The sequence below is a fragment of the Cervus elaphus genome, chromosome 23, assembly GCF_910594005.1.
Source record: "Cervus elaphus chromosome 23, mCerEla1.1, whole genome shotgun sequence".
Taxonomy (NCBI): domain Eukaryota; kingdom Metazoa; phylum Chordata; class Mammalia; order Artiodactyla; family Cervidae; genus Cervus; species Cervus elaphus.
Window position 1 is genome coordinate 65,758,087 of NC_057837.1, and position 26,727 is coordinate 65,784,813.

Here is a 26,727-nt window from a genome sequence, read left to right on the forward strand (position 1 = left end):
CCTAGATCCGCCAACCCTAGCAACGCTGAGGGGCGGAACCGAGCCCGCTGGTTGCTCTGGAGCGTCACTTCCGGGCCCCAAGGTCTCAAGAAACCACTTCCGGGGACGCGGCGCGGCGGCCAGGGAGGTGAGTACCGAGGCGCCCGTGGTCGGTCCGGGCTTCGGGGCGGGGCGTAGTCGCCGAGGCTGTGGTACAGGAACGGGGATTAGGCTCCGGCGCCTCTGCCTCTGACCCGGAGGCGCTGTTCTGCCGGCCCGGGGACTGCTCCGTGTTTGGCGCAAATAACTTCCTGGGTCGCTTGTTCGGAAGTTACTTGCGGAGGGCAGTTTGACTCCCAGGGGCGGAGGGCCTTGCTTTGCTCGTGTCCAGCGCCTTAGCTCTGAGTTGGGACCAGACCCGGTGCTCCTCACAGTTGTGACCTGGCCTTTCTTCCCAAGGGCGGAGCATTCGGAGGAGCTCCGGAGTCAGTCTGGCTGGGGTTCGAATCCTTAGTGTACCGTATTACTCGGTAACTGTGGGCAAGCTCTGGTTGCTTCTCTGGTTCTCAGTTTTCTCCTCTGTAAAATGGGTGCATAGAGTTGCTTGTAGGATTAAATGAGATGGTCAATGCAAAAGGCTTAGTAAGTGCACAATGCGTGTTTGCTGAATTTTTTTTTTTTTTTTTGAGAGAAGTGAGAAATGAATCTATGAAACCACACTTTTTCTTGTGGCAATCACACTTGCCGCGTCAGAATGACATTTTACAGGACATCTGCCCGTCTTTTTCAGCCCATTGGCTGACAGCTTTTACTACTCTGGGAGATGGGAGATCTTTGCATAGGACAAAATTCGAACTCAGTTTTGAGCAGTTCTTGGGAATTTGTTGTAATGGGAAGGGTCTGGGTAAACAGCCCAGGGTAGTAATTCCTGACACTGATTTTCTATTCCCCATTCTGTTCCAGTTGACGTCTCAGAGCAGAATTTTAAAGTAATTTCTTTAGAAGCCAAGGATCCCCTACCAAGATACTTGGAATCTGGGTTTTTCTGTGTTAGACAAGGCTTAATTTCTGTTTGCTAAGTCTGGACATCTATACATGTCTGAAGGGTTATTTATTTTGAAATGTTGACTTTTTTCCAATAAACTTAATTTTAGAATAATTTTAGATTTTCAAAATTACTGTGAAGATACTACAGTGAGTTCCCATATGTCCCCCCACAATTTTCCCTATTATTAACATCTTACATTAGTATAATTCTAATGTCACAATTAATGAACCAGTATTGGTAACTAACTAAAGTCCATGCTTTCTTCAGATTTGCTCAGTTTTCTCTTTGCTCAGTCTCTTTGCTCAGATCCCACATTACGTTTAGTCGTTTCTCCTTAGGTTTCTAGGACTGTAGTAGTTTCTCAGACTTTTCTTGTAGATAAACTTGACAGTTTTGAGTATTACTGGTCAGATATGTTATAAAATGACTCTTGTTTGGGATTTGTCTGATGTTTTTCTTATGATGGCATTGGAGTTACAGGTTTGGGGGAGGAAGATCCCAGAGGTAAAGTGCCATTCTTATCACCTCACAGAGTATATACTATCCTGTATGTACCTCACACCGTCACAGTAGGGTACATACTGTCAGTATATGTCATCACTGTTGATGTTAACCCAGATCACTAGCTTGAAGTAGTCAAGTTCTTCCACTATAAAGTTAACTCTCCTTCCACCACTTTTCCATATTGTACTTCTGGAAGGAAGTCATTATGCACAGCCCATCCTTAAGGAGTGTGGAGTTACACTTCACACTTTAAGACAGATTATCTACATAAATTATTTAAAAATCTTGGGAGGTTTGTTTGCTTATTAAATAATATCACTATGGCCTTGAATAATTCTTTTCATACTTCGAATTATAATCCAGGGCTACTCAATTTGTTTTGCTGTGCAGATTGTTCTGGCTTTGGCAATCAAAGTGGGTCTTATATCTCTTTGACATACCTTGATCAATGTGTTTTGTTTTTTTGAACACTTTCTTATTTTCTGTTACAGGCTCGTCTTATGTATTTCCTGCTTCAGTCCTAGAGTTAACCATTTCTCTGAGGAGCCCCTGGTTCATTTTCTTGGAGAATCGTATTAGACACCAAGATCTGGGTGCTCCGTGTGCTTATTGCTACTGTTTGGGATGCCCAGGTTTCTAGGCCCTCTCAGTAAACGCGTAGCAAGAGATGTGTGTGTATAGACTAGCCTCTCCTTCCCCGCCCTCTCTGTCTCTCTGTCTCTTTCTGCCTCTCTCTCTCTGTATATATATATGTAGCTGTCTGTATCTATAATAATCTAAATATGACTTTGTACTGATATCCACAATACTTATTCATCCACGTGGATCATCTAGCCTCCTCTGGCTTATCTATAACCTTCTACTCCCAACTGTAACAAACCTGGCTCCCACCATCTACCATCCATTTACTTAATTGTGCAATTCCAGTGTATGTGTATAGTTTCAGAATTGTTAACCTGTATCCCATGTGGAAAACAACAGAGCCCATGTACAGTTCCTCTTGCTTTTAGTCTTCTAAATTCCATCTGTTTCCACAGTTACTGAGGTCAGCACCTCATTCCCCCTACCTCTTCAGTGAAATTACCTCATCCATTTGTAATATATTTAGACTCAGAATGTCACATTCTACATTCCATCCTGGATACCTAAATGATTTTTTGAAATATATTTGTGTACATTAAAGTTTACGCTTTGTGCTATAAAGTTCTGTGGATTTTGACAAATACTTAGGTCTTAGATTCACTGTTACAATATCATACAGAATAATTTCACCTTCAGGTCTTATTGGTAATTTCTCTATTTTAGATTTCATCCCAGAAATCCTGTTGGCCCTCCTTTAAAATGTATCTATAACCTGAGAATTTACCCTCTCCACTGCTGCCTGGTGCAAGTGTGTCTTTTTGACCAGTAATTATTGTTGTTTAGTTGCTAAGTTATGTCCGACTCTTGCGACTCCACGGACTGTAGCCTACCAGGCTTCTCTGTCTGTGGGATTTCCCAGGCTAGAATACTGGAGTGGGTTGCCATTTCCTTCTCCAGAGGATCTTCCCGACCCAAGGATTGATCCTGGGACTCTTGCATTGCGGGTAAAGGACTCAGTTCTTTACCACGAGCCATCTGGGAAGCCCTTTGACTAGTATAGTAGCCTCTTAACTGGTTTCCCTGTTTCAGATTCTTGTCCCTCTGCGATCTCTTTCAATACAGCAGCCACAGGGACCCTTTAAAAATGAGTCAGATGATATTGTTTCTTTGCTAAGAACCTTCCGGAGGCTCCCCTTTGACCCCGAGTCCTACTGGTCTTACACAGCCGCTCATTTTACATTCCTCTGATCATAAAGTTCTTTTCTGCCTCAGACCTCATCCCTTGCTCTCCTGCATCTTGGGGTACCTAACAGATGTTGAAATAACTTGTTCTTTTGCTTTCTTCTTTGCCTCTGCTGAAATGTCGCCTTCTCAGGGTGGCCTTTCCCTGACCACCTCATATAGAATAGCACCCCTTACCTCCCTCTCTATATTTTCTCATACTACTCAACCGCCAACATTACATTCTATCTTTATGTGTTTGGGTGCCTCTGATTGGATGGAAACTCCATGGCAGGGACTCAGTAACTCTGTGTTCAGTGAATGAATGTCTCAGACTACTGGTGTCTGATATTCACGGATGAGCCTCAAGGGGTCTCATGACCCCCAGATCACAAGGTCTGATGACCTTATGAAATTATCTTTTCCATGTTTGATAATAAGTGGGTCTGTACTTTTTATTAAATTCCAGTAGGGGTATGAGTTTCCCCATGTGTAAAGAAAAAACAAAACCTTTGCTCTTAAGCAGGTCTGGAGCACCACAGGGTTAGAGACATAGCGGGATGTTTAGCTTTGCCCTGATTCAGTGGGTGAGCCTGCGTAAGCCCCGTGCCTCTCAGCTCCCCCTCCTTGTAAAATGAGGCTGCTCTTTAAAGATGGGAAACAAGCGTAGGTTTGATCAGTTACCAGATATTTGTGTCAGGCCCTGGAACAAACTCAAAATGGACCCTCGGTTCCAACTACCTCAGGAGATTATAGTGGAACAATACGAACATTAGACTGTATGGTATTTCTCAAACAGTAAGAAATGAATTTTGATCCAGAACATGCATGCTGGGATGTAGATGGATATAACTGGAAAAAAAAAAAAAAGCTTCAAGATATAATGCTCACCCTTACTAATGTGATATTTTCTATTGTACTGGTTAATAAAATTAAAAAGTGCCAGCGGCAGCCCCCTTAATGGTTTCCATGGCTCACTAATGGGCCAAAACCTGCAGTTTGAGAACCATTGACCTCCAGGTGAGTTTCAGTCTTACCCACCAGCCAGTTTCGATCCCAGCTTTGCCACTTTTCAGCCAAGTGATCCGTGGGTAGGCCGCATAACCTCTTTGAGCCTTGGTTTCCTTGTCCTCATTAGTAATACCCCCTGTCCATAGTGGTTGTGAATTGAATGAGTTAGACTATAAAGTACTGTGCTCATCTGGCAGATGATCTGCTGTGACAGTGGAGGGGGTGGAGGAGCAAAGCCTGTCACAGAGTCTGAGAGCTAAGAGCCTCTTCATTGGGAGCCGAAGGATGAGTAGCACTCTTGTGACTTCTGTAGTCAGGAAAGGAAAATCCAGAAATCCAGGCAGGCAGGCGGGGAAGTAAAGCCTGGGTGCAAAGAAAACGAGACAGAAGTTCTAAAGCAGACACACAAGCTGTATAGAGCATTTTATGTTTTCTTGAACTTTACTACAGCCACCCTCTGATTATACGTGTGCTGTCCAGTCTGGGAGTCCTCTAACCACATGTGATGATTTATAAATTAATTGAAGTTAAAATGAAAAATTCAGTTCCTCAATTCTCCTTTAAGTGCTTACTAGCCACATGTGGCTGCCATATTGGAAAGCACAAGTATAGAACATTTCGGGCATTGCAGAAAGTTCTCCTGGGCAGCATTTCAATCTGTTCAGTTCAGTCGCTCAGTTGTGTCCGACTCTTTGTGACCCCATGAACTTCAGCATGCCAGGCCTCCCTGTCCATCACCAACTCCCAGAGTCCACCCAAACCCATCTTCATTGAGTTGGTGATGCCATCCAACCATCTTATCCTCTGTCGTCCTTCTCCTCCTGTCCTCAGTCTTTCCAGCATCAGGGTCTTTTCAAATGAGTCAGCTCTTCACATCAGGTGGCCAAAGTATTGGAGTTTCAGCTTCAGCATCAGTCCTTCCAATGAACACCCAGGACTGATCTTTAGGATGGACTGGTTGGATCTCCTTGCAGTCCAAGGGACTCTCAAGAGTCTTCTCCAACACCACAGTTCAAGAGCATCAGTTCTTTGGTGCTCAGCTTTCTTTATAGTCCAACTCTCACATCCATACATGACCACTGGAAAAACCATAGCCTTGACTAGATGGACCTTTGTTGACAAAGTAATGTCTCTGCTTTTTAACATTTCATTAGACTCTATAAAAGTCTTCTGAAGATTGCAGATAGGGCATGGATTTTTCTTTCAGATTGTATAAATTTTTTCAATAAGATTCTCCCCTGAATTAAAACTTATGGCCCCTTCACGTTTAATAGCAACTATTTACATTTTCTTATGGCCTCTTTTGATCTTTAGCCAGTGAAATCACAATTTTTACATGGTTGCAGTGATAGTGTTTATGTAATTGTTTTCTTTTTTCATGTAACATAATTTTGCAAAGACTTTCCGCTGGCCTGATACGCAACATCTGTATTTGCTATTTAAGCCAAGGGGCAATATGCCTTGATGTACCATAATTGGGTTAACGGCTTCTTTATTGTTGGACACTTGAGTTGCTTCCTGGTTTTCAGTATTATGAATAGCACTGCCATGAACTCTTTTTGTACCTGAAGTCTTTTTCTTCTTTTGAATTGTTTCCTTACTGTAAATTCTAGGAAGTGAGTTACTCAGTCAAAGGATATAATAATCACTTTTATGACTCTTGTTATGTATTGCCTAATTGCTATTAAAAAAAAAAAGCCTAAATGTATTATAGCTTTGAATATATTATTGTTGTTTGGCTCCTGAGAACATCAAGTCTCTAGATTGGTTCAAAGTGTAGCTAATTGGTAATAGAAGCAGAGTCTGTGCCCTTAGCCTTACTCTTGGCCCCATGTTTTTATTGTATTAGAAATATTCTTAACAATGTTGCTGTTAGTAACACTAATAAATCTAAATACTGATAAGCCCCCTAGGCTGGTTACAGCCTTAAAGGTAAAGTTTAAGGCCAAGGGCATTTTTAAAAAGTGTGTATTTATGAGGCGTAACTGAAGAAATGAGAGAGCTTTTTTTTTATACCTTACAGTTCACACAGCACGAGGATACAGGGCCCTGTCTGGCCTGTACGTTTCGTCTAGTGAAGCTGTTCTTGCAGCTGCCTTGGAATTCACTTCAGAGCCGGTGTCTGAGCCACCACAAACAATCTGCCGAGGCTCTGAGCGTCATACCTTGTATTTGACCAAAAATGGTATTCCTGGGCTTGAGGCGCCACCTGATTCACCACCCTGGGATCCAGATGATGTTGGGTTCTTTCCAGAAGTCAGATCTTTTCTGGGAGGATAAGATCTGCCAGCTCTGAGGGTTTGGGGGCAGGGGAATGAACCTCAGACTTTGAAAACCATTCCCAAGGGAGACAGGAGTGGTGTGGAACAATGGCCACCTTGTCAGCACAGGTGCATGACCTTCCTAAGAGACTAGGTTAAAAGGTAGACCATGTGTATTTGCTTAAACCCCCCAGCCTATTCACTTCAAAGATCATTTTTGTCATCCTTTAGTCACTCCGCATTCATGTTGGAAAAATGTTGCAGAGCAATGAAGTGTCAGAGCCAAATTGGAGGAAGCTTCTCGGGCAAACGCAGAGCCATACATAGGGGTATAATGCAGGCCACGTGTTTAATTTAGTTTTCTAGTAGCCATATTTAAAAAGTAAGAAGAAACAGGTACAGTTTTTTGTGTGTGGCACAATATCCATATTATAAAATTTATCATTTTAACCACTTCTAAGTGTACAGTGTGTGTTACCATCACCACTATTTCCAGAATTTTTTCATAATGCCAGACTGAAACTCTGTACCCATTAAACAGTAACTCTCCGTTCATCCTCCTCAGGTCCCTGTAACCTTATAGTCTAGTTTCTGTCTCTTTAAGTTTGCCTATCCTAGGTACCTAGCAAGTGGAATCATGTACTATTGTCCTTTTGCGTCTGGCTTATTTCACTTACTGTGTTTTCATGATTCATTCATGTAGTAGCATGTGTCAGAATTTTATTCATCTCAGTATTAATAGCTGAGTAAATATGTGTGTGTCTGTGTGTGTATATATATACCACATTTCATTTATCAATTCATCTGTTGATCAATACTTCGTTGTTTCCATCTTCTCACTATTGTGTATAGTGTAGCTGTGAACATTGGTGTACAAGTATCTGAGTCCATGCTTTCAATTGTATTGGGTATATATACCTAGGAGTGAAATTGCTGGATCATATGATAATTTTAGGTTTAAGTTTTTTAGAATCTGCTAAACTGTTTTCCAGTTTGTCTTTCACTCTTCATGATTCCCTTTGATGCACAAAAATTTTCAGTTCTGATGTAGTCCAGTTTATTGTTTCTTTTGTTGCCTGTGGTTTGGCATCTAAGAAGTCATTGCCAAATCCAATGTCATAAAGATTCCTCCTATGTTTCTTCAATAAGTTTAATAGTTTCAGCTTTTAAATTTAGTTCTTTGAAACATTTTGGGTTAACTTCCGTTCATTCTTCTGCATGTGGATATCTAGTTTTCCTAGCACTGTTTGTTAACAAAACTGTCTCTTGCCATTGGATGGTCTTGGTACCTTTGTTCAGAGATCAGTTGACTGTATATGGGAGGATTTACTTCTGTGGTCTTTATTCTGTTCCATTGGCCTAGATTCTTACGCCAGTATCACATTCTTTTGATTATTGTAGCTTTGTTTTGAAATCAGATTTCACATTTTGAAATCAGAAAGTGAATCCTCCAACTTTGTTCTTTTTCAAGATAGATGAAGTTAATAATTTATTTAGCCCAGTGTATCTTTTCAACATGCCATCAATATGGATTCACTATAAAACATTTCTAGTGAGATATTTTGCATTCTTATGATCATCCTAACTTATAAATTGAGTGTGTATCTAACTTAACAGCCATCTCAGTTTGGACTAACTGTGTTTCAACTCTCCATAGCCACATGTGGCTCATGACCATGATATCAGGCAGCTTAGATTTAGCAGAAAGTTGCCTTGTGGCACAGATCCCTGAAAACACAAAGGGCTTTGGAGTCAGATGGGTCTGGTTCCCCAAAGTTTTCCCCTTTCTTGAGAAAATTGGGGTGGGCCAGAGGAAGCCACTCACGGGTGCTGTGGTAGAGGGGGAGCAGTTCAGTCCTACAGGATAGGAGGAGGGCGGTAAGAAAAGCATGCTGGCGAGGTGACATGAGTTCAGCCTTAGAGGTAGAGTGGGAACTTGGCCAAGCGGTCGGAGTGGGAAAGGGCGTTCTCGACAGAGGATGCAATTTGGGTAAAGGCCCAGGATTTGAGAGAGCTCATTGCTCTTGGAGAATTACAGGCAGGTCTTTCAGCTCGACGAGGGTGTTAGGGGTTGGGGGCTCTGGTGAAAGGAGAGTGTGGAGAGGTGGATTGAGACTGGACCTGCCACCACTGACCACCACTGCTCCTGTCATCCGTGTCCCCAGCATCTCTTATTTGGATTACTGATAGTAGCCTCTTCATGGGTCTCCCCATGTCCACTCTTGCCCCACTTAAAATGTAAGTCAGATCATGTCACTTTTCTGCTCAAAACCCTTCTGTGGCTTTACATTTGACTTCATAAAATCAGAGGGTCAGGGTACTTCCAGGTCAGTCCCACTCCTCTCTATCGTACCTTGTCCTTCTCCTTCCTGCATTCCTCTCTGGCCATTTTGGACTCATATCCCTGACCAGGGGCCTCTACACTTGCTTTTCTCTCTTGGGATATGCTTCCCAGAGATGCCACCCCGCCTCACTCTCACGCTTCCTGTCTCCAGCACTTCATTCCTGTCTTGTCTTCTTATCACTCTATACAAAATAAAGTGATGCCCTTCTGAAGATTTTTGTCAAAACAGTGTTTTGTCAAAACACTAGCTGGCATGTTCCATCTGGATGAGTTCTTTGTCTGCCTCTGTCCTTCTGTCCTTAGAGGTCGGCCCTGAGAGAAGAGAAGACTGTTTTGCTCAGCCTTTAGTGCTTGGTGTTCAATGAGTATTTGTTGAATGAATGACTGGATGTATAAATGAACAAGTAAAGAAAGCCTGAAACAGAGTAGACCTTCAGCAAATGTATGTTGATTTGAGATTTTTGTTGAAGTGTTTGCATTTATTTATTTTCTGTAACTTCATATTTGGAAAAGATTGAAAACCTACAAGAAAGTTGAAAGAATGGTCCAGTGGCTCTCCGCATATCCTCCATTTAGACTCAAGAGCTGTTAACATTTCACCATAGCTGCTTTACATATCCTTGCATGTATGTGGGCGTGTTTGTGTAAGTGGACCCATTTAAACATCAGTTGTAGAAACGTGACATTAACTCTTTGAATTTAGAAGCTGGCTCTGGATAGCAGTGAGTCGGAGGGGACCTCAGGCAGCAGGCAGCTGGGGCCATGGCCTCCGACCTGGACTTCTCCCCTCCCGAGGTGCCCGAGCCCACGTTCCTGGAGAACCTGCTGCGGTACGGACTCTTCCTGGGGGCCATCTTCCAGCTCATCTGCGTGCTGGCCATCATCATTCCTGTTCCCAAGTCCCATGAGGCGGTGAGTCTTTCCCTGTGAGCCTCAGCTCCTCGGGCTGGGTTCTGGGTCCTGAAAATTATAGACTTTGCAGCAGTGAAGACTAGCAGGGATTATGCGGGCCTTGATTGATTTAAAGTGTCTCCAAATTCCCACCTGGTGGCATTGGGCCACGTGGTTCATACCTTATTTGTTTGCATATGTGTGAAACAGATTTTTATTTAGTACCTACTTACTATGTGTCAGACTCTGCTGAAAGATGTGGGGTCTGCCCTCAAGGAACTTCTAGTCTTTGGGAGAAGGGCAGATATGAAACAAATACACATGTTTCCCTGTGAAGTACAGGGTACTGAGAAGGTGTGTAACAGGGGGAGGACCTGAACTTACACTCCTGCCCCAAGGAGAGGAACTGCATGTGTAAGGACCCGAGGAATGAAGGAATGGGCTCACCCCTGAATGCAGGTGCCTGTGGCCAGAGCACAGAGGGGACGTGGTGAGAGGTACAGCCAGAAGAGTCGGGGTGGGGGCCCGGGGGTTTTAAAGGAGAGAGTGATGTCGTCAGATTGACTTTCTTGTTATTTCAACTTTCATTCATTAGGTCTGTTTATTCTGTAGCTCTACAGCCTCCTTCCTCCACCCTACCTTCACTTTTCTCGTGACATTGATTTGTTGGAGAAGGTAGGTTGTCATCTACCACATCCAGGATTTGGCTGATTGCTTCTGTGTGGTGTCATTTGACATGTTTAACTTGTTCCTTGTATTTTCTGTCAATGAGAAATGCAGTCTAGAGGCTTGATTCAATTCGGATCCAGTTATTTAGTGAGAACACCTCATAGCTAGTGCTGTGAATGTCTTGTTCTTTGAAATCAACAGACCCTTAGTGTCTGTTTGTCATATAGAGATTCTAAGATACCTGTGGGTTCAGGTGGTTATAGCTAATCCCTCTGTTAGAAAATCTTCATCCCTCTTTCACCTAAATGGTTTTAGCATCCATTGATCATTGCTTAGAGCCATTCTTTCCTTCTGCATTTTATTAGCTGGAATTCTTCAGTGAAGAAGATCTTTTCATCATGCGTATATGATTAGTCTGAAATGCTGTTCATAGTAAAAGGCAGGATAAATGCTTGATTCTTTCCCTCTGTTAGTTTTCAGAGTTGTGAGTTTGGACTCTAGCAACCTCCAGTCTTGACCAATAAAGCTTTGATTTTCAATGGGAACCCCATCCAGTTATGTGAAAGACGGTCTACCAAGGGAACCCATTAGAGACTCATTGCCTAGGGTTTTAGGGGACAGGTCACATAAGCACCCTCTGCCTAACACAACCCAAAATTCCAGACTTCCAGCAGGAAGACAGGTTTTCAGCATAAACCATATTGTTTCCACAGACAGGTTAGGCATAGTGAGCCATTCTTATCAGTTCTGGGAATTGTGGGAACCACCCAAAATCCAGTTTCCCAAATGTCAGCCAAGGGCCAGCTTTGCAAGCTGGGTTTTCTAAGGACTGCAGTTTACTTTTTTTTTTTAATGTAAACTTTGTTCAGCACACCTGAAACATACTTATTATACCTTTCAAATAACTATGTTGTTTTTCTCTATTAACAGTAAGATTTAGAATGAAATTCACCATTTCTTTATGTTTCTTTCTGGGCCCCAAAATATGTCCCAGTAGGGATGTATATTCAGAGTACTGTGTTTATAAGCCTTTTCTTCACATTGGTATACTCCCACCATGACATAACATTGATTTGCTTCATTTTGTTTTTTACTTTTAGAGGTTTTTCCTTTTGATTTAATTTAAAAATTATGTAAAACTTTTATATTACAAACTTTCCCAAAGTCAAAACTATGTAACAGGATGCAGTTTCAGAAATTTCCTTGAATCTCTATATCTTCCACCCTTTCCCCTTCCTCCCCTGGTAGGTACCCATTTTTATTTAATTTATCCCCCTTTTGTTTCTTTTTTCTGAAGATGTATGCAAATGGATATGTGTGTGTGTGATATTTCTTTCTTTATTCATTTATTTTCTCCCATTGATTTACAAATGATACTAAACACAGTTTTATGTGCTTCCTTATTTAACAATATATTCTGGAGATACATATCTTGGAGATGACTGTGTCCCAGAGATCCTGCTGGTGTAACTGGGAGGAACTCTGGCAAAGGTGGGTTTGGGGTGAGGATTGGGAGGCAGCATGCTGGGTTCAGTTTTTAACAAAGGCCTTTAAAATGTCCAGGTGATTCCATCAAGTAGGCAGTTGCATCTCCTGTTCTGTATGAGGAGGAGGGTCTGTGCTGAGTGCTGATCAGCATTTGAGAGTCAGTAAGACATCGTTAAAGCCATGACAGAGGATGAGGTCTCTTAGGAGGGAATGTGGAGCAGAGGCAGGAGCTAGGTGGGCCTCTGGGTGAACAGCTTGTTTCTCCCCTCTGGGTAGCTACTCCAAAACAGCAGGAGAGAGAAGGGCTGAGCCTGCCCAGATAAGAGATAAAAGACCACATATTTCTCATTCTCAAGGAGACCTTCTCAACTACACATGCCCAGAAAGGCTCCTTGGAGGTAACAAGAGAGGAGATGTCAGCTTACCCATAGGTCCCTTCGCTAGAATCCATCTTGGCTAAGAGATGCGTGGGCACACATGGAAGGGCCCTGAAATATAGTGATGCCAAGGACAGACTCAGAACCAGGCAAAGTAAGATTATTGGCTGAAGGAAACCTGGAAGAAATGCCCTGTAAAAGTGATTATAATAAAACCACCATGAGGGCGAAATTCTCTGAGCCCACCTGTGTCATAAACACTTTACTTGTTTCACTTTCAGTTTTCCCAGCACCATTTATTGAAGATGTTGTCTTCTCACCACTATATATTCTTGTTTCTTTCATTGTAAATTAATTGACCATAAGAGCATGGGTTTGTTTCTGAGTTCTGTTCTGTTCCATTTATCATGTGTCATTACAATACCGCTTTGATTACTGTAGCTTTATATAGACTGAAGTCAGAGTGCATAATTCCTCCAGCTCTGTTCTTCTTTCTCAAGGTTGTTTTGGCTATTTGGAGTCTTATGTGTTGCCATACAAGTTTTAAAATTATTTGCTCTAGTTCTGTGAAAAATGCCCTTGGCATTTTGACAGGATTTCACTGATTCTGTAGATTGCCTTGGGTAGTGTGGTTAACAATATTGATTCTTCCAATTCAAGAGCGTGGGATTTCTTTCCATCAGTTTGTGTCATCTTCCATCTCTTTTGTCAGTGTCTTATAGTTTTCCAAGTACAGGTCTTTTGCCTCCTTAGGTATTAGTAGGTTTATTCTTAGGTGCTTTATTTTTTTTGACATCATGGGAGATGGGATTGTTTCCTTAATTGCTCTTTCTGATTGTTCATTGTTGATGTATAGAAATGCAACAGATTTCTGTATCATTAATGAGCTTTTGCAGTTCTCTGGTGGCCTCTTTAGGATTTTCTATGTATGGTAGACAGATAGTACCATCTGCAGACAGGGAAATTTTACTTCTTTCCTAATTTGAATTCCTTTTATTTCTTTTTCTTATCTGATTGCTGTGGCTAGGACTTCCAGTGTTGTGTTGGATTAAAGTGGTGAGAGTAGGCATCCTTGTCTTGTTCTTGATCTTAGAGGAAATGGTTTCAACTTTTCACCATAGAGTATGACATTAGCTGTGTGTTTGTCATATATGGCCTTTATTTAATGTTGAAGTATGTCCTCTCTGTGCCTACTTTCTGGAAAGTTTTTATCATGAATGGATGTTGAATTTTGTCAAAAGCTTTTTCTGCATCTGTTGGGTTGCTCATACGCTCATATTCTTCAGTTTGTTAATGTGGTATATCATGTTGATTGATTTGTGGATTTTGAAAAATCCTTGCCTCTCTGGGATAATCTCTCTTAATCATGGTGTATGAACCTTTTAATATACTGTTGGATTTGGTTTGCTAATACTTTGTTGAGGATTTTTGCATCACTGTGTTCATCAATGATATTACCCTTTAATTTTCTTTATTTGTGGTATCTTTGGTTTTGGTATCAGCAACCTCATCTTTTTTTAAAAATTAGAATACAGTTGCTTTACAATGTTGTGTCAGTTTCTGCCGTACAACATTGGGCATCAGCTGTATGCACACATGTACCCGCTCCCTCTGGAACCTCCCTGCCACCCCCCATCCCACCCCTCTAGATCGTCACAGAGCACCGAGCTGAGCTGCCTGTGCTGTGCGCAGCTTCCCACCAGCTCTCTGTTTTACCCGTGGTAGTGTACATATGTCCATGCTACTCTCTCAGTCCGTCCCACCGTCTTTGCCCCCCCTCTCCTCCCCATGTACACAAGTCCATTCTCTGTGTCAGCGTCTCTATTCCTACCCTGCAGATAGGTTCAGCAGTACCATTCTTCTAGATTCTGTATATATGCCTTAATATATGGTATTTGTTTTTCTCTTTCTGACTTTACTCTGTAATAACCTCATGTTTTAAAATACAAATGTGGTACAAAACATCTCATTTTCTTTTATCTTCAAGTTCAGGGGAGTAAGGAACACAAATGTCTTTGTAACTGAAGATTCCTGTGTTAACGTTTTTTGTTTCTGTTTGTTTTTTGGTTTTTCAGTGGATCAGTAGCAAAAAATATAGTACCATTAATTTGACTTTTTATTGATGTGTCATGCCCGAAAATGGTCCTCAGTTATGCAGGGATTCCATTGCTAGCTTTCCTCTGCATGCCCCCTAAGGCAGCCTTTTCCCAAACTCTTTAACTAAATGGAAAGGAAACACCAAATTCTATGTGTATAAACAGCCTTACAAAGAGAGAATGAGTGCTAAGACTGTGGTTAGAGATTGTGCTCAGCAGCTAGCTGTGACTGGAATTTGGATAGGGAGGGAAAAAGAAAGGGGTTTTAACTTGGGGCTGGGGCGCTCTTGTGGAGGAAAGGAGCCTGTGGGAATGGGGACAGCTGTGGGGACTCTAGGCAGCTTGAGAGCAGGAGCGAGGTACCTGGAAGCGGAAGGTGACAAGGAGGTGGGAGAGGGTGGGGTGGGGGGCCCAGAGAACAATCTTGTTCTCTCAGCCACATTGCTTAGGGGAAAATCATGCCTCTTGCTTAGCCTATAGAAGCAAGGTTTATTAGTGGCTTTTTGGGTCAGAAGATAATATTTTTGGCTCTAGATGATGGGAAAGGCTTTGAAAGGCAAAAGAATGTCTTTCCTGTTGTTTCAGTAAGCCGATTTTCTGCAACTAGTTTATGACTTCAGTATTTCAATACTTAGCAGATTATTTGAAAGCTCTTTTGGGGGTAATCAGGAAAGGAAAAAAGAACACAGAGAAATGCTTCCCACCCCTCCCCCCTTTCTTTTCTGTAGTAGGAGCGAGAACTAATTTGTAAAATTAAAACCAAAGCCCCTAGAATCCTAAGCCAGATGAGAACATTTTCTCATTGACACCTCATTAAACTAAGACCCGAGAAAACAAACATTTGTTTGAGCCTGATTGAGGCCTGAGCCACATTTAATCCAAGCATTTTCTTGTAGGCCAGGTTCTAAAATCTAAGAAGGTAGATCCTTGTACCGTTTCTGTCAGTTCCAGGATGCAGCTGTGTTTCATCTCTCATGATCAGTCTGATTGTTTGTGTGGTGGCCCTGGTGGAAAGGGTTCTGGGGCTGCTTTTAGGCTCCAGAGTAAAGAAATTATTCATTGATGTCTGCCTTGAGCTAGGGACTGGCGAGTGTTATCATGAATCGCCTTTTCTTGGTCTGGTCTGTGATTCTCTCTCTGGCTCTTCCCACCTGGGGAATTTTCAAAGGCCTGCTCTGTACCCATGGAGATTCTGGTTCAGTTCTCTGAAGCCTTGGATTAGAAATTTCTTCAAGTGCCCAGGTGATTCTGTTGTGCAGCCACTGGTCCTTAAGACTGTTTCCCTGAAGCACAAACCAATTTGGGGAGCCCAGGAGGTGTTCAGTTCTGTGTGTGTCAAGTTTGTAATAAAAGGTGGCATCCAAGTGGGAAGGGAAAAGCTGGCAAGAAGTTGGGGGTGGAGACCTGGGGATTATTTTAACCAACATAGTATTACTTCTTGCAACCCTAAGAATGAGTTGCTAAGCCTTTCAAGGGAAATGAAGATTCAGGGAAGGCCTGGACTTGAGGCATGTCTGGCTTGCTTGAGGCAGTTCTTGTGCAGTGTAGAGATACTGAGAAGATATGGGTGGTCTCCCTGAGCAAGGATGCAGCTGGACCTCTGGAATGGGTGGGACCCGATCACTCACATCCCCTCTGACTCCCCTCCTGTGCGTCTCCTGTCTCTCACTTCTCTTGCCCTCCTTCCTCTGCTCACTGTCCCTGTGACAAGGTAAAACATGGCCACTAACAGATTCCCAAGTTTGCATCTTTCACCTGCAGCCTCTGGAGGCTGCCTTCCTGCTTGGTCCCAGTTCCAGTATCCCCAGAGAAGGAGCTGTACCTGGGACCCAGCTTGGGACCGCTGTGGCCAGTGTTGGGGAGGGCAGCATCCTGCGGTGTGACCTCTGGGGGGGAGTGGGAGGTCAGTTCCCAAGGGAGCAGGAGTGCCATGCAGACAAAACTGGGGTCTCCATTCCTTTTACTCTCTTGGAGATGGGCAGACTAGTGGACAGAGGACTAGAAGACTGTGGTCTCGCTGCAAACCCCCGTGTGGTTCAAGGAGGACACAGACTAGGCTGAGTGATGGAAGAAAGGCTGCTCCACCTGATGACATGTTCAGACTGCCCTCCTTCAGAGCTGGGTTTCAGTAGAACTAACTTCTTAGCAGAGTTCTGGATCCCTAGGGTGCCCCTTGATAAAGACTGCAGAAACCTGTGAGCTTCCTGCAGTTCTGTGCAAAAATGCTTCCATGCTTAGTCACATTTTCTGGGAAGATAAACTATTGCTTTTCTCCAAGTGGAGGGCAGTAGTTTGAATGAGGTGGGCGCCACGTTCCAGGAGTGAAGGAGTAGGTAATGAGGAAGCGAAGGTCAGGAGTCCTCTCCATGTTCCCCACAGCCTACCTGAGCGTCCTCCCCAAGCCTCTTTTGGATTCATTTCTGCCCAGACTGTTGATCCTGTCCATCTTGGGCAAGCAGGTATTGACTTTTTGTTCAGTGACTCATGTCGTAGGTAGTAAGAGTTCATCTGCCAGTCACAAACTCTCCTAGTAGTTTAAATGCTGACTGTTCTCAGGTTTTCATATGTTTATGTCACCTATGCCTAGCCAGCCGCAAGCCCCTCAGCAGGTGCCTTTACTCCCACCCTGCCATCTTTACAGGCTTGCCTCAGTCTCTTCTGTTAATGGGGAGTCTTTCTGTTGAAAACTCAGAAACTTGACTCCAGCAGTTTCCTTAGAAAGAGGCTCTAGGGGACTTTCATGGTGGTCCAGTGGCTCAGGCACCACGCTCCCAAGGCAGGGAGCTTGGGAAGATCCCACAGGCCGCACCTATGGACGATCCCGTCTGTGGCAACAGAGGTACCCGTGCCATCATTAGGACCCGGTAGAGCCAAATAAATAAGTAAAAAATTTGTTAAGGAGGAGAGAAAGAGACTGTATTGGCTTTTAAAGCTGGGAATTTCAAGGCACAGCTGGATTCAGAAGCTGAAAGGTCATCAGGGCTTCCTTTGTCTCGCCATCTCCTGCCTTCCCACCAGTGTTGTCTTTATTTTTAGGTCCTTGCCACACATCAGCAGAATGGCTGCAGCAGCCCCAGTCTGTGTCCTTATTCCCATGCTTTACAAGTGAAGAAAGCCATTTCTCTGCCTCTGCTCACTTTCCAGATCTCATGGAAGGCCTCTGCTTGGCTGTGGCCTGGCCACATGTCTGTACTTTGCCTCATAGGTGGGAAGAGGCATTGGGTACCATTTCTGGCCAGGCCATGTTTAACTGGCCATGGCTGTGACCACAGTGACTGAGAGCCCCCCAGAATCACATGGGACAAGGAAAGAGCATGGCCTTGATGGAGCGGGGGTGGGGGGGCAGACAAAGGTGCTTAGCACTGTGATCCAGCAGAGAAGAGCTCCCCAGAACCGATGGCAGGAGCGGTGGCGTTCCATGCGATGCCCACGTAGACTTCACTGCAACCAGGAAGCCCTGAGGTGGATGGAGCCTTCCTGAGGTAGTGGGGCCGTGGCCTGGAAGTTCCTGTTGGGAAATCCAGCATGGAGGTCTTGATTTGATTTTATTTTGTTATCTTGGTCATGCTGTGTAGCAAACTGGATCTTAGTTACTCAGTCAGGGATTGAACCCATGCCCCCACCATCGGGAACTCAAAGTCTCTTAACCGCTGGACTTCCAGGGAAGTCCCAGGTCTTGATTTTAAACTCAGCCCCCGATTGCCAGTGAAGGCTGCAGTAGTAAATAGTTAACTTGGGCAGGGTGTATGCCTATTCTCAACACCTCAGGGGGTAGTCTCACAGAACCACCTCTGCAGTTCTCTCCTGTGTTTTTTTAAGCTTGGGAGGGGTTTGCAGTTGAATTGGGCAGCAGGGTGTTTTTTACTTAATGAGCCGTTCTCAAGAGATTGCCACGCAGTGGGTAGGGCAAAGGTCTAAACACGGTCTTGAGATGCTTACCGACTCATGGGAGAGACGGCCGGACATGCATGAAGCCACAGACCAGCTGGTGGGCGGGGCCTGCAGGGGTGCTGAATCGTGTCTGGGGTAAGCTCTGTGGGCCATTCTCTCTAATCACAGCTCTCCTCGCCTGCCAAGCGCGTCCTGGACTCTGTCTCAGTTCGCCTGTGGAACTCACATGAACAGCTTCCCCCTCTTGATTTCAGCTAGTCCTGTCCTCTGCCCAAGGCCAGTGCTAGTCCCAGCCCCGCAGGGTATCCCAGCCACCACCCTGCCCAGGGCTTCAGGCAAGAGCGCACAACAGGGCAGGCTGGAGCTTCAGCCGCAGGCGCCTTCCCCTCTCTGAGCCCGTGTCCTGAGCTAGAAAAGGACAGCATTCACGCTCAACCCATGTGGTTCTTTTTTGTTGTTTTTTTTATAGTTAAAAAAAAAAAATTAGAGTATAGGGGCTTTACAGTGTTGTGTTCTGCTGTACCGAAAGTCAGCCATACATACACATATATCCCCTCTTTTTTGGGTTTCCTTCTTGTTTAGGTCACCGTAGAGCATTGAGTGGCATTCCCTGGTGGCTCAGACGGTAAAGAATCTGCCTGCAATGCAGGAGACTTGGGTTCAATCCTTGGGTGGGGAAGATCTAGAGGAGGGCATGGCAACCCACTCTAGTATTCTTGCCTGGAGAATCACATGGACAGAGGAGCCTGGTGGGCTGCAGTCCATGGGGTCACAGAGAGTCAGACATGACTGAGTGGCTAAGCGCAGCACAGAGCATTGGGAAGAGTTCCCTGAGTGTATCTATACAGTAGGTTCTCGTTAGTTATCGATTTTATACGTGATCGTGTATATATGTCTGTCCCACACCGTCCTTGAGGATCGGGTGAGATAAGACCCATGGGGCTGCCTGCGCACAGCGCAGGGTCTCCTTTGCCAGGATCATTTCAGAGGAGAGAAGAGCTTCAGTCTGTGTAGAATGACATTTGGTCCTGATTTATTGGACTCAGTCCACCCTGAACTGTATAATGGAAATTATAAAAATTCTGTGTGCTCTCCCTGCTGGAAGAGATTGGATGCACTGTGGCACAGATTCGATTATTTGAAGCTGATGAATAGCAGCAATTTCCTGGCCTCATAAGTGGCTGTGGAGCTGCTTCATTATTGATGAGGCCTGTGTCACGGAGGACGCCTCCGCAGACCCAGGAGCTCCCCGGGTGGAGGGGTTCGTTCACTCCCTAACGTGAGATTGCGGGGGGCACTTGCTGCAGAGGAGGCGCAACTGAAAGGTGGGGCTGTCGTCTTCGGAGTCTGCCGTCTGCCTAGCTTGTACCAGCAACGCACATTTGAAGAGGAAGGAGAAGTCAGCCATTTATTCAGAGTCACTCTTGCTGGCTAAGAATTTGGAACTTGCTCTGTGTGGCTAGGACCCCAGCAGCTGAATCACGTGTGTAACAGCTGCCTTCGTTTCCCTGCCCCTTTCGGGGAAGGGGCTCTTCCCCACTGGCTGAGTCTCCAAGTCTTGGTTAGCCTCAGTTTCCTGGCCTGTGAAATGCTCACAGGGATGGGCTCACCAGGGTGGTGGGAGGCTCAGCAGCTGATGTTTGAGAGGCAGTCACATGGCACACATCAGGAAGTGCACCTCCTCTTGGTTCCCCTGACCCAGAACCCGCGTGCACTGGGCGCAGATGGATGGGTGATGGGTGCTGAGCACCTGTGCCGAGCTGGAAAGATGCAGAGCATCTGGGAGTCACTGGCTGGCCAGTCGCCCAGAAGTGACAGAGTGGGCTGCATGAGGGGGCGTGCCCAGGGACAGGGCCAAAGCTGCAGTTGGAATAGCTCTGGAGGCCACTCAGGGGTTCTTGGAATCTGCCTTATACGAAGAGGGAACCAGCAACACGTTTAAAGCAGAAAACAGGCTGGTCAGGACGGTTGTTTTAGGAGAACAGACTGAAAGCAGTGCGGTGGATGGTGAGGAAAACCTTGAGGTGGGCAGGCAGGAGACCAGGGCGTTGGGTTGGGCGGTGCAGGGGTCGTCTGAGCCTGCTCAGTAGAGTGTCCAGAGGGGACCGGGCAGAGCTGAGAGCTCTGTGGAAAGCCGAATGGACTGGCTATGGTGACAGATTGGATGTGGGGGCACGCAGGGAATGGCGAGAACTCAGAAATGGCTCAGCGGTTTGTAGCTTGGGGAATTGGGTGAATGACAGTGCTAGAGCCTGAGCTGGAGAAGAGAGGAGGAGGCCTGGGGTGAGGAGGAGACAGACAGGGCGCTCGGATGACGCAATGACTGCGTCCACGCGCCCGTGGAGAGCTGCTCTCAACTGTAGGAGCAAAGCCTGACTCGAGGAGCACTAAGCCACTTTCCTGACTCCCGCCACAGGCAGGGGGTCCTGAACCACCCGTCGCAGGATCCTGAACAAGCTGTTTCTGTCAGTCCACCATCACCCGTGCTTTCAGATTCGGCTAAACAGAGAGAAAGTAGATTCACAGTTCACTCCAAGTCTTGATCTCCATCAGCCCAAGGTCCCTAGGAAACCTGAAAGAGGCTATATACCATACAGTTTAGGTCATCCTGGCCCTCCTGCTTACCAGCGGAGGCAGGTCACGTAACCTCTCTGAATGTCTCTTCTTTAAAATGGGGCACGTTACGGCACTTTGTGAGGGAAAAATAAAACATGTTCAGATCACAGAACATGGAGCCTGACACGCTGTAAATATTAGCAGCTGTTGTGGCTCTTACTGTTCTTATTGATGGCTATGTCTAGATGTTGACTTAGGGTGCATATATTGGGTTTAAAATCTGCTGTGTCCTCTGTTCCTATGCAAAAAGTGAGGCCTAGTCTTTTTAAATTAATTTATTTACATTGTTTTTTTGGCTATGGTGTGTGAGCTTTCTTTAGTTGTGGTGAGCAGGGCCTGCTCTTCGTTTTGGGCTTCTCTTGTTGCAGAGCACAGGCTCTAGGGCGCGTGGGCTTCAGTAGTTGTGGTACACAGGCTTCCTTCCTCCACCGCATGTGGGATCTTCCTGAAGGAGGGATCGAACCCACGTCCTCTGCATTGGCAGGCGGATTCTTACCGACTGAGCCACTCAGGGAAGCCCAAGATCTAGTCTTAAGTGCTGTATTTTCATGAAGCACATAAAGCAAGAGTGAAGTTCCCATGGTTATGGGAGATCTTGTGTGTTCTTTCATTTCATTCATTCATTCAGGAACAGTTGAAGCCATTTAAGGGGCTCACAGGCTAGGAGGGGAGACCATCATGAGCACATGTAATTGCATTGTTGAGATTTCTGGATGTCTGGTGCGTCAGGGTGGAGGAGAGCATGCACCTGCTGGAGGAAGAGTGGAGGAAAAAGGCTGGACAGGGAGTAGCAGTGTGTTCCTGGTCCGGGGGCAGGGGCGGGGAGCAAACCGTGGGGAGGGGTTTGCTGGGTGGCCAAGGAAAGAAGGGTGCTCCTCTTGCTTAGGGCTGAGCAGTGGAAGCCCAGGGGAGGCTGGAGAGGTGGCCTCCTTAGCTGCCATCCCAGGTATGGGACATAAGACTGTGAGTGATGGAAGCCACTGAAAGGTTTAAGGTGGGGAGGATCTGCATTTTAGAAAAATTCTTTTGGCAGGTACACAAGTCATGGCATAAGGAATTAGAGCCTTTGATGCTTAAGACGGTGGCCAAGTCAAGGTGGAGGAGGTCAAGTCAGCAGGATTTGGTGACTGTTGCACGGAGGGGAGCAAAGGGAGGGTGGGGTCGCTGGGACTCTGGTTGTTCTGCCTACTGGAGGGGGTGGGGTGGAGGAGGAAGGCCAGGCCGGCTGCAGAGGGGCCATGCTTTGTCTGCAGCACTTGAGCTGGAGGTGCCTGGGAGGTGCCCGTTCCACGCTGGGTCAAGAGAGAGATCTGGGAGGTGACAGACAGGGTGAGGTGCCCGAGAGAAGGTCTGTGGAGTAAAGGAAGCACAAGGGATGACAGCTGGGTGTCCTCATCTCTGGGTTCTGAACTTGCCCCACTGAAATCGGAGAAGACCCCAGCTTTGAACTGAGAGTGGGGCTCCATCCCTGGAGATCCTGGCAGGCCTGGCAAATCCCTTGTGCAGAAACCCTTTTGTTTAATCAGATCTTGTTTGCCCGGGGCACGCAGGGATTGACTGGTTTCCACTGGCCACGCAGGTACTGGACTGGAGACGGTTTCCAGTTCCCAGAGTCTCCCGAGGCGCTGTGCTTGTGAGGCTGGCCTTAAGCCGTCGCCCTCCTGTGGCTCTGCAGCCTGTGCACTTGACACTGTCTCCTCTAAGGTTTTCTTCTTTGTTTTTCTAATGGGGTAACTTTTTTTCTTTTCTTTTTTCTTCTTCCTTCCTTCTTCCCTTCCACCCTCCCTTCCTCTCTTTCATAAACAGCATCACAGCTAGGGGACTGCATGAGCTCAATCAGAGATCTGGCCAACCAGAGGCCAGCCCCCTGATTATCTAGGGAGGATCACCCATGGGTGCTTGGAACTGGGCTGGGCCTTTACGCCTGGTTTCCCCGCTGGCAGGCGAGCAGGGTGGAGAGCTAGTGAAGGCTGATAAGAGGGAGCTGGTGGACCTTTGGACTGGGCCTTAGGTGGGGACCGCCCGTCTGCAGCCACAGTCCAGCCTCTTCTGTCTGACAGAAGCTTGAGGCTGGGGCCAGAAGCCGACAGTGAGCAGAGAAGGACCGAGAGTGAAGCAAGCTGGGAGCTGGCCAGTTAGACACGAAGAAATGCTTTTCTAGAAACACCGTGCTCCCTCCTTGTCTTCTGAGTCTGCTTTTTGTTTTCCCATTTTTAAACAAAAGAACACAAGTCCTGAAAACGTTTCTTTACTACAGTGCTGGAGCCAGTGGAGTGGCGGGAGCCAGGGGAGGGGGAGGGGGCCACTGAATAAAGGACAGCCACTGCTCAGCCCATTTCTTCCATGAGGCCAGTGTCACCGGATGTTTAAAGTTTTCAAGAAAAGCAAGGACTCCACGTTGAATGGGAAATCTCCCAACTGGCTCGAATTCCTAAAAATAAACACTGCAGGCCAAGTGAGGTCTGCCTGTGGGCCTGACCAGGCCTGCGGACCATGGCTCGTGTTCTCTGCGCTAAACGGGAACTCCAACATCCTTCCTAGCTGAGTGTGGTTTATCACCGGGAGGAGCAGACTCCTGATAGGACAGGGGCCACTCCAGAGTCTCCTCTGACAGGAGCCTGTGAAGCTGCCGCAGGCCAAGTCCCCTTCCCAGAGTCCACTTTCTTTGTCAGCCCTGTGAAGGCCAGGGCTGGCTTTGTGGTTTTAAACCTTTTTTCAGCAGCAGAGCCTTTGTTTAAACCAGATCGTCCAGGGAACAAATCACAGTGTACATGACAGATAAAAACCAGAGCTGCCCCGGACATAGGGAGAGTCTGGAGTTGTGCCCCGAGGCTGCCCTCTGCCCTTTCCCACAGGGCACCCCTGCCAGGCGCCTCAGAACTCTGTGTAGTGGCCGTGCTCTCCACCCTTCCCTGCCCCCGCCTCTGTGGCTTGAATGGGAGGAGGGGATGGCAGGGCCGGAAGGAGAGCAAGCCACAGAAGGTCTGCCCACTGCCGCCTCCCCACCCGCACTCTGCCCAGGCCCTGCTCACTGTGTCCCATCAGCCCCTGGGTGCGTTTGTGTTCCCTGGGTCCTTCCCCAGCATTTCTGCCTCCTCACATCAGCCCTGCAAGGTGCGCGTCGCTGTTTCCATCCCACAGGTGGGTGAGCCGAGGTGCAGAAAGGGGAAGGGGGTTGCCCACAAGGTCACTTGGCTGGAACTGGGGGAGCCTCATTGCCCTTCAGGCCTGTGAGACTCCAAAGGCCGCCCCTCCCCTTAGGCCTCCTCCCTTATCTTTCACCTGCTCCCCGGGGACAGTCCCGGAACACAGGACTCCCAGGTCTCCTTGGTGATGGTTTGATTCCTGGTTTCTCTGTTCTCATTTGCAGAGTCCTTTCAGACATGATCTCATTCCGCTGGTGTCAGGCTTGATTCGTCTAATCAGGACTCTCCTTTCTGTCACCACACAGGAGGCAGAACCATCCGAGCCCCGAAGTGCAGAAGTGATGAGGAAGCCCAAGGCCACTGCTCCTTCTGCAAACAAGAGACCCAAGAAGGAGGCCAAGAAGAAGCGGTAGAAGAGGCGGCGTTTGCAGCCCGGCATAAGGGCCTGGAGGGCAGCCCTCCTGGGGCACAAGGTCTCAGGTGGCTGGGATGCCCTGTGACCACAGAGATCTGGACAATCATGACAGCGCCCAGGCCCCGGCGGGCAGACCACCACTTCTTCCTTCTGCCTTCCTGAGGGGTTCTGGCCGAGGGGGCTGAAATACCCTGTGAACAGAGACTGTCCTGGAAGCCTCTTGAAAAGTTGGGTCAGCTCACAGAGTTCCATTTTCTGACTTAATCCCCGTGTTCTACTTTTAGTCACCCACCTTGTAGGTTTACACTACATTTTGCGAGTCCTTATCTACTGCTGCAAGCACCACCCTCTGCCATTATCCATGCCCCGCAGATCGGATCTCCTGCTAATCAGTCACCTTTGTCTCTGCTTGTGCAGAGGGAACCAGGCCAGGCCTCCCCTGTTTGTTTAGGTGAAGGCGCCAAGGCCATTAGCACAATGGTCCCACTGGTGCAGCAACCAGGCCTTAAAGAGGCCTAGTCCTCCTCCGGCCGACGGAAGGGATTTGGCTTCAATGAGTGTGTATTCTTGAGCCCAAACTTCCTGAGCATCTCAAATAGGGGGTAGGGGCAGGGACTTGTCAGTCGCAGACGAACCTCTCTTCAGCCCATCACAGCACATTGAGGGTATAGCTTTTTGCTTCTGTCTGTATCCCCTTCTCTCTCTCCAGTTCCTTCAACCCCTGACCATAGTCATTTGGGAAAGTAAAGGTCAATGAATGGCCCCGCACACTGAGCCTCCTGTGTGTTGTCTGTGCTGAGGGGGAGCCTGGTCCCTGCCCTGGAGGGTAAGGCAGGGCACACCCCTGGAGAAGAGGGTGGCCTGAGTGGGGGTCATCTGGTCATTTCTGGGATGAGTTTCAGGAAGGGTCCAGCCAACTGCTTCATGTGGCCCTTAAGTCACTGTCACTGGAAACGCTGTGAACATCCACGTGTGTGTTAGAGTTTGCGCAGGCCAGGTCCCACTCAGTCCCTGGTCCAGCTGCCTGAGGAGGATGCCGCTTATCCTCAGAGTGGCTCGAGGAGAACCCAGTCGGAGGCCTCCCGTGGCCTGGGGTGGGTCAGTTCTAGTCACATGCCCTGAATCAGCCTCCAGGGAGGAGCCTCGACTGTGGTACCTCCGAATGGCCAGCTGGTTTATAGTTTGCCAAACACTCTCCCGAAGGGCACAGCTGAGGAGGAGGAGCTTAAGGGATGCGCGCACGTCCTCTCCCTTTCAGAGATGGGAGACTGAAGTCCTGACGCCTCGGGAGTGCCAGGATGTGAGCTTGGACCCAGTCCTTGGCCCCTTTCCTGATATTTAAAACTCTTCAGTGAGTGTCAGCAGGTGGGTGCTGTGATGGCCGGTCTGCCACGGGGGCCTTGGAAGATCCCAGCACCCCAGGTTTCAGGGGACGGAAGCGTCTGCACAACAAAGCACTAGACACAGCCACATCCCAGGGGAAGGGGCTTCTGCTGAGTGTGGTGTTCTCAGACGTTTACTGAGGGTCTGACACCTCACGCCACGCTAGCCCGGGGGATGCCCAAACAGGAAGCTTCCAAGAAGCCCAGTGTGCTCCTGGCCCAGTGGGAGACTGAGACGTGTACAGGCTGGGTGTGGAGGGCTGTCCAGTGGGGAGCTGTGGGAGGTGGGTGGGGGCCCCCAGTTCAACCTTAGGGGGCAGCACAGCCACGTGGCAGGGGGTAGTAACTGAGCTGAGCCTTAAAAGCTTAACTGGAGCTAAGACCAGAGGGGAATGATGCTGGGGAGAGCAGGGATCAGACCTCTCGGGCAGATCTGTCCAGCTGCCTGGAGGGGAGACAGCTCTGGAATTGCAGCGCTGCCTCGGTAGGTCCAGCTCCCTTAAACAGTCTCCCGTAGAAGCTGTTTGCCAGAGAACAGCCCTAGGAAAGTGACATAGTCACCCTCTGCTCCACCATCCTCGCTCCGCACTCAACTTTGGACATTGTTGGCAGGATTTGGCACTCTTCAGGCTTCCAGGACCCCGCCATGGCCTGATTTTCTTCCTACATCACTGGTTCCTCCTCAGCAAAGAGACTCAGGTCTCAGTCCTTGATCGCTCTGCCTGTACTTCCTGGGAGATCTCATCCAGGCTCATGATACCATAATCATAAATACCAACATGCCGATATCTTGCCAACAGATCCCT

The 26,727-nt window shown here is 47.0% G+C and overlaps 1 protein-coding gene across 2 annotated transcripts; it reads left to right on the forward strand.

Moving 5' to 3' along the window:
* On the forward strand, positions 1-25,307 carry MANBAL (mannosidase beta like). 2 transcript variants are annotated; one of them, XM_043884167.1, is made up of 3 exons: positions 1-127; positions 9,654-9,862; positions 24,430-25,307. In XM_043884167.1, exons 2-3 carry the CDS (start codon positions 9,713-9,715, stop codon positions 24,535-24,537), a joined length of 258 nt encoding a protein of 85 aa, XP_043740102.1. In that variant the 5' UTR covers positions 1-127; positions 9,654-9,712; the 3' UTR covers positions 24,538-25,307. The 2 variants fall into 2 exon arrangements, with proteins under 2 accessions (XP_043740102.1, XP_043740101.1); XM_043884166.1 differs by lacking the exon at positions 1-127 and adding an exon at positions 456-479.
* The last annotated feature ends 1,420 nt before the right edge of the window (positions 25,308-26,727 follow it).